The sequence below is a fragment of the Salvia miltiorrhiza genome, chromosome 8, assembly GCF_028751815.1.
Source record: "Salvia miltiorrhiza cultivar Shanhuang (shh) chromosome 8, IMPLAD_Smil_shh, whole genome shotgun sequence".
Classification (NCBI taxonomy): domain Eukaryota; kingdom Viridiplantae; phylum Streptophyta; class Magnoliopsida; order Lamiales; family Lamiaceae; genus Salvia; species Salvia miltiorrhiza.
This window is the reverse complement of record NC_080394.1, coordinates 56,414,812-56,422,312: the sequence shown is the minus strand read 5'-3', so window position 1 is coordinate 56,422,312 and position 7,501 is coordinate 56,414,812. Positions and strand designations below refer to the sequence as shown.

The 7,501-nt window shown below is 35.2% G+C and overlaps 1 protein-coding gene across 1 annotated transcript; it reads right to left on the bottom strand.

Moving 5' to 3' along the window:
* Positions 1–462: 462 nt before the first annotated feature.
* LOC130999343 (calmodulin-binding protein 60 A-like) lies at positions 463–4,856 on the bottom strand. The gene is made up of 7 exons (XM_057924866.1): positions 4,150–4,856; positions 3,658–3,736; positions 2,996–3,048; positions 2,406–2,908; positions 1,787–1,947; positions 1,510–1,713; positions 463–1,377 (listed from the first exon to the last, which is right to left on the bottom strand). Exons 1-7 carry the CDS (start codon positions 4,368–4,370, stop codon positions 862–864), a joined length of 1,737 nt encoding a protein of 578 aa, XP_057780849.1. The 5' UTR covers positions 4,371–4,856; the 3' UTR covers positions 463–861.
* Between the last annotated feature and the right edge of the window lie 2,645 nt (positions 4,857–7,501).

Below are 7,501 nucleotides of genomic sequence, written 5' to 3'. Positions count from 1 at the left end.
TCAACACTCACAAGAAACACTCTTTATGAACTGAAGAAGAGTAAGAACGCAGCAGCCACCTTCATGTGACGATCTCTTCAGCCTTTTATAGATGTAGGCAGATGCAAACCCTAGAAGAGATGTGATGAACCAAGGACTCTTGTAGATAACTCCTTATCTCCAAATAACCAAGGAGATGTGCATGCTCTGGACTCATGAAGCAAGTATATCTAAAACTCACGAGATATACTTCAAAAACGAATATATAGCTGTAAACCTGTAATGAACAGTACTCCCGTAATGAACAGTACCAGCCGAAGTATCAACACTGTCCGATACTATGAGAGCAACACTAGCAACTTTGTCTACATAATGACAATAATCAAACTTGAGCATCAAATACTCAACAGAGTACATTGTTTGTAGTATATTGATTTCATTCATAATTGCTCAAGCATCATCAATGTAAACAGACTATTGCAGTTATGCAACTATATAGTAGAATAATACATTAACTTTTGCAATGGAATATTCATAACTGGCTCATAACCAATCGTTTTTATACAAAATATGTAGTAGAAACCTTTTCACCTTCAACCCCCTAAATAAATGAATGGCCATTTCACTAACAACTTTATACATAACAGAACTGCACGCAGCAACAAATAAGTGCAGCTTAATCGATAAGAGGCTCCCCCTCTAACCAATAGGTTGGGAGGTTCGAGTCGCAGGAGAGAAAATAGGGAACCATTATTGATCCTCCTTTAATAAAAGAAAACATAACTGCACGCAACGTCTAGTCGGGCAGATCAATTTAACTATCGGGCAAACATAACGTTCGATAAATGAATACGCCTAGTGTCACGGCATCAAGAAATCGACCTAGCACCGGCTCTTCCTAGACACGATTCTCTTCACCGAGAATCTCCATCTCAACACACAGGCCAAAAATTTCCACCCTTTATGAGTTCTTTCGGCAGATACTGCCGCGTTGGGACTCCGTAAAGAACAATCCGGCTCAAAATACCGGGCCATGGCATCAGTGTCGCAGATTGAGGTGTCTGCGACCTGACTAGGGAAACCTAAAGATTGGTCGTACCTGATCTCCATCGGATCAATACCGGGCAGGTAATAGTCGAAGCTATTGGAAGCTCCAAAGGGGTAAAACGATTGCATAAAGTCCGGGGACGAAGCTACTAGCTGTGAGTAGGTTGATCTGCTCATGCTCTGAGAAGTTGTTGAATCTTGCTGGTAGCTACCCTCTGAGAGCAAGCTTGAAGAAGGCTCGGCATTGGATACGCCAGGCGAGGAGCTAGGCATATTAAGGGACGATTCGTCTATGATGACGATTTTCTCGTGATATCTGAATGCAGAGGTAACCAACTGATGAGCATCTGCCTGAAATCAACATAGAAATGCAATTTACAGTGTGATCAGTGCTTCGTCGTATAATGGTTGGAGGGGAAGCATCCCACCAACTGAACTGTGCTTCATTGTGAAGTAAATCGCATGATGAAAAAAAAAGGCGACCTTTTCTTCATCGGACAGCTTATCAGAGGCCACGTACTGGCCATCGGAGAATATCCCGACCACTTGCCCGACTACATTGAAAACAACACCATTCTGCCCCGGAGACGTGGTGTTGTACAAGTAGAGCTTTTTGTCGAGTACACATGTCCGAGCATGCTCCATCGTGACTTCCCATTTCTTAGCGGACATACCATTGCCGAGGATCTGCAGGAATTTCAAATTTTAAGAAACATATCTCATTAATATGAATACAAGATGAGTTTGATGGTGTGCTTACGTTTCGAAGCCTTGTGGGGTCTAACGAGAGCAAGAGCAGGAAGTCGTGCACGGTCCGGATTCCTTCCTTGCTCAGGCGCTTGTGAAAAGCTCCATCTTTTCCGATTTTCTCCAGCCGCCAAACTTCATCAGTCAGAGACGGCGGATGGTGCTTCTTGTATACTTCGAAACGGCAAATACGAAAAGAAAATAGGTCAACCAACACGGCCCCAATACTCACTCTATCGTTGCAAACTATACACATCCGCGTATATTACTCGTGTATTTCCAGTTTCATCAGTCATAAAGAATGCACAGCAATGGCAATAAAGAAGGCAAACTATCTTAGCAATTTCAATCTCTATATAATTAACAGAATATATACAAGCCATATATCCACATTCCAGATATCAATTTTTTTTTCTCAGCTCCTAAAGTTTCAGTAATTTATAGTATGTGTGAGTAAATTAAGTCTGAATATATACCAAAATAGTAAATTATAATCACATATTAGAGGGGTCAAGCATTACTGATTAATAAGCTAAGTAGTGGAAACTATTTGGAAAAAAAACAAAGCTTGAAGTTAATTACTCTCTTAATTAGGCATTAAGAGAAATCTAAGGGCTAAGAAGTGAACTCACATTCTCCACGATGATCCCTGACGACAAAGGGATCCGATCTGGCCTCTCGTATTCTGAGACCGCCAACGTCATCTAGCAATCTCGCCCCCAGTCTGAACTTACGACTTCTTGTCCAGCTTGAATTATCCGTAAACGAAATATCACCTACTGATCCCGTGCCATTGTTAAGGGTCAAGATCACATCTCCCGTTAAAAGAGGCTTCTTGCCTTCGCGCTCTCTCACTACATTGTTTGCAAACTCTTCGACGCTCCAATTATCTCCCTCGTCACCATCAAAATCTCCTTCGAGGACTACTATTTCCACCTTTGCAGAGGACCAAGCACCATTAGAAACAACTTCACCGGTATGCACATCAACTAAAGCCACTTCCACACTGGTGCCACCATCTCCCTCGATACGTGTCCCAGTGAAAACAGGAAGAGATATAGCATTTAAAAATTTCAACTGCAGCTGTAACTGTAAACTCTTTGAATCAGAAGAGCACGAGTCTTTCCCGGAATTCCTGCAAAATTTGATCCAAATGGTGTATGAATAGTGAAAAATCCCGATCAACAAAATTGTCACTTTGAACCGAGGCCTGCTGGCATACCGTTTAACACTAACTATATATTTTCTCAACGCCGAGTCCACTTCCTCCTTGACCTGAGAGCTCGAGTCGAAACAAACTAAATATTAGTAAACGCCGTCCTTAATCAATCAGAACCTGTGCCTGGAAAAAGAAATAGTACTAGATAGCCTACTTATATTAGAAGTAATCGAGCATAAACTTCATGTACGTAATGATACTAATATAGATATCTAATCGAGGCGTGCAGAAAGATCAACACAATTTCAGACACTAAAACAAACGAAACTCAAGACAAGATCACAGCATCTCTTTTCTTTCCAAATAGCAGCCAAAACGGATCTTTCAACGAAGGGTTCATCACCGAAACCAATTTACACAACAAAGAAATCAAGTGACCAAGTTATATGCTTATAGACAAATGGAATATGAGACTGCAATTCAAGAAACCATCAAAAGACAAAGTAAACAAGATCACAGCATCTCTTTTCTTTCCGAATAGCAGCCAAAATGGGATCTTTCAACGAAGGGTTCATCGCCTAAACCAATTTACACAACAAAGAAATCAAGTGATCCAAGTTACATGCTTACAACAAATAGAATATGAGACACTAAAATTCAAGAAATCATCAAACGACAAAGTAAACTACCGATATTTGTAAAGAAAACATCTCGATTACACTTACAACTCGACGAATCAGAGGCTCCAGAAGCGGGTTCATGAGGTTTTGCATTCGGATCAAGTTGATCACTTCCAGCACTACACTATGAGAAGTTGCCAAAAAAGCAGAGAATCAGCATAGTAAACACCCTTCTACTTTCGAAAGCTCAGGCGAAAACCAATATAAAGATCAATAAACATGGCCTTGAAGATACCATTTTAGCTCATTTCACTCATCTCATCACCACAGTAACTAATTTTCCACATCCCAAAAAAAAAACATGTGCCTAAAAATTTGTTAACACAATAATGAAGATCAACCATTTCCCTAAACAAAGTTCAAACTGTATTAAGCTGAAATCCATCCAGTTTTGAGATGTAATCTTATCCTCAATCAAAACTCCAAATCGATCAACTCCAAAACTAATTATTTTCCATAACATCAAAATAAAAAAAATAAAAAAAAAAGATCATGTGCCTAAAAATGATCAACTTTTTTATTGAGCGATCAAACTACCTTCTAAAAGAATGAGATTTCCTCAAACGCTTCTCATCGATGGAACCGCCTTCTTCCCGTCCATGCCGCTTATGAGACATCCTGAGCTTTAAAATTGATGAAAATTGGGCACTGTGTGTAACTATATATGAGTGTATATCTGCAAATATAATAATCACGGGTGCCTGAATGAGAGAATCAGAAGCAAATTTGCTAGTTGGGGGAACCAAAAGACCAAACATCCGGTGGTCCTACGACGAAAATTTAAATGATTATTCTAGGAAAATAATACAACCAAAAAAAAAAAAAACAGCTACGATTTACAACAGAAATATCATCTGCACGTTACTGGCGAGTTAAATTGGTTTGGATGTTTTCTGTATTTGGGATTTTGAGGGGATGGAAGGGCGGTAAAACAAACAAAAAAAGATTCGATTTTTACAGATGGGCTGGATTCAGAGGTGCGATCACGAGTGATTTCGGAAATGGGATTATGAAATTTGCCAGAAAATATGGGTAATTAGCTGATTATGGGGTGATTTTGATGGAGTTTGAAGGGTTAATGAAGGAATTATGCGAGTGGTGGTGTGGTGGCAATGGAATGAGTAAAGTACTCGAAATTTGAATATTTGGTTACGAATTTAATTTAAGTGTGAGGCGGTTTGTTGTGTAACGGCGTGGATGTTCTCATGTTCATATATGATTTTTTTGAATTTTTTGTTTTGATTTGATTGAGTTTTGTTCATACTTTAAGACTTTCAAATAATTTCGATTATACTTTAATTTAAAATTAAAAAAAGAATCAAAATCATATTTATAATATACTCTTACGTCCACGAAAGAACTTCCTATTTTACTTTTTCGAGATCGTTCACAAAAGAATTTTCTACTTATTTTTTAATTATACCTCACCACTTATAAATGTCTCATTTATCCTTATTTTTCACTTTTTCACTGTTCTCAATATTTATTGAAATACAATTTCATCATTTTCAATAAACTCAATAACTTTTTTTTTTACTCTCAATACGCTCAACAATTTTTTTCTTAAAATATGTGTCACTCCCTCTTAGGAAGTTATTTCGTGGACGGAGAGAGTATAATATATTTCCTCAATCTCACAACAACATGCTCATTTGCAAGTTACACGGATTTTAAAAATATTAGATAAACATACGGAGAAGATCAAATGTGGTGAGAATGGAGAATGATTGCATAAGTCAGTATATATGTTGCATAAGATGTTTGTAATTTGCATAAGCTGCTTGTAATGACTGCATAACGAAATTCAATTAATTTGATAAAATTTTCGCTCCCTCCACGATTGGAACCCAGGTAAATTTTTGTCCAGTATTATACTGTAGCTTATGTAACACTATATACTGATTTATGCAATCATGCTCATTTCTCAAGAAAGATAATATTCTCGGTATAATTCATCCCGATAAAAATATATTGTGAGTGAAAAAATTATTCTCACCTTATAAAAAGAAAAAAAAAATGAATTGAAATGGTGTAAAAATATAAAGAGATACTTCTATGAACTATACAAAATGATTTTAAAAAATCATATTTTTGTGAGAAAAAAGAGTACTATATTTTAAAAAATTTAGTTCGAATAGGATTTGATAAATATTCAGATTCAAATTTGTGAATAATTCGGTTAGGATCAAATTTATTTTCTTTGAAATGTGAATTTTCTAGTTAATTTAAATTAAACAAAAATTTGATTCGAAATTCAAATATTCACGCTTAAAAAGACGTGGAGTCACCGAAAGCGCGTGGAGCCCACTTGGTCAGCATGGGAGCTTACGTATCTCGATGGAATATTGTATAGTATAGTATGTATTGTCTATTTAATTTATATTCTCTAATACTCTAATATTTTATTTAAAAAGTTACTATTATATTCAAATCATTGGATATCTGAAACGTTTTTATTATTCTTTTTGTGGGGTGAGCGAAGCTCCTATTTGCCTTGGTCGTAGCAACTACGAAGACCTGATTAATGCCATTTCAGGCCATAATTTTTATTTTATTTTTTTCAATATCATATGTTAAAATAATATTATTTCATCACGCCATTACTTTTTAGAGAAAACTTTGCTGTGGGAACGGTTGCAACTAACAATTAATTAAGTATGGATCACTATTGGTTATAATAGATAATAGTAGTTAGTTAGGGATTAATAATTTGGAGTTATTAATTCATAGTTAATACTAACTCCCTCCGGCCATACTAAATTTGTCACAATTTCTTTTTTGGTCCGTCCACAAAAAATTTATCACTTCCATTTATAAGGTTCACACACTCTCACTCACATTTAAAGTGAGACTCTCGCTCCACTAACAATTTTCCTTACATTTTATTAAAACTTGTGTCATCCAAAATGTGTCAAAAAATTATGGACGGATAGAGTATTTATTATTAATAATTAAGATTTAATTATAGAGGTTATGATAAAAAAAATACACGAATTTTAGAAAAAATTACTATAATTTTCACTTGAACTTTCAATTAAGCCAAAAAATACATAAATTTTTATTCACCTGAGTTTGACTTTCGGCGAAATTAGAGCTTAGTTGACAGCCAAAAGTTCACCTGATGTTGGTCTAAGTTCTGATAATGATGAATATTTAGAAGTTTGAAGGTCTAAGAAGACAAAAATTAATATATTTGACTTAATCTTAACTGTCAATTAAGCTCTAATTTCGTTGAAAGTCAAACTTAGGTGAAAATTGCAACAAAATTATAAATTTATGTATTTTTTGGTATAATTGAAAGTTCAGATAAAAATTATAATTTTTTTCAAAGTTCGAGTATTTTTTTACCATAACCCCTTAATTATAATATGTATCAGTCCATCTAAAAATACATAAAAATATGCATTTCAATAATTTACTTTTCTATAATATTGTGTCGAGAAACCATTAATTTCAAATGCAAATTCCTAACAAGATCCCTCCAATCTTTTGATTAACAAACTATGGAAGTGCTATTTTTCTCATCTAATATTTATCAAATTCTAGCTTGCCGTTGTGAATTCAAATTTCACCAATATTAAAAAATGAAATTATTTGAAACAGTACAATTGTAGATGACGGCTGCAGCTAAGATCGGAAGGGGATAAGAACTAATAATTTTGATTCTCGAAAATGAATTTAAAATAAAGGAAAATATACTATCGAAATGTCGTTGTTACTAGCAGCAAAGCTACATCACTTACCAATTTGGACAAAAGACTAATTTGGGAAATTCTTAACATTAATAACTTCCAATATTTACAAATTCAATTTGATTAATAAAATCGATGTAATCTTACGTAAGAATTGTTTTTATATTTAATTTAATAATATTGTTATAAAGTTGTTC

What these genes read in the sequence shown, in the direction of transcription:
- LOC130999343 (XM_057924866.1), bottom strand. Translation starts at nt 4,370, where the DNA reads ATGTTTGGTCTTTTGGTTCCCCCAACTAGCAAATTTGCTTCTGATTCT. An exon ending in AAATCTCATTCTTTTAGAAG is followed by an intron (nt 3,737 to 4,149) that starts GTAGTTTGATCG and finishes AACTTCTCATAG; the next exon opens with TGTAGTGCTGGAAGTGATCA. An exon ending in ACCCCACAAGGCTTCGAAAC is followed by an intron (nt 1,714 to 1,786) that starts GTAAGCACACCA and finishes AAATTCCTGCAG; the next exon opens with ATCCTCGGCAATGGTATGTC.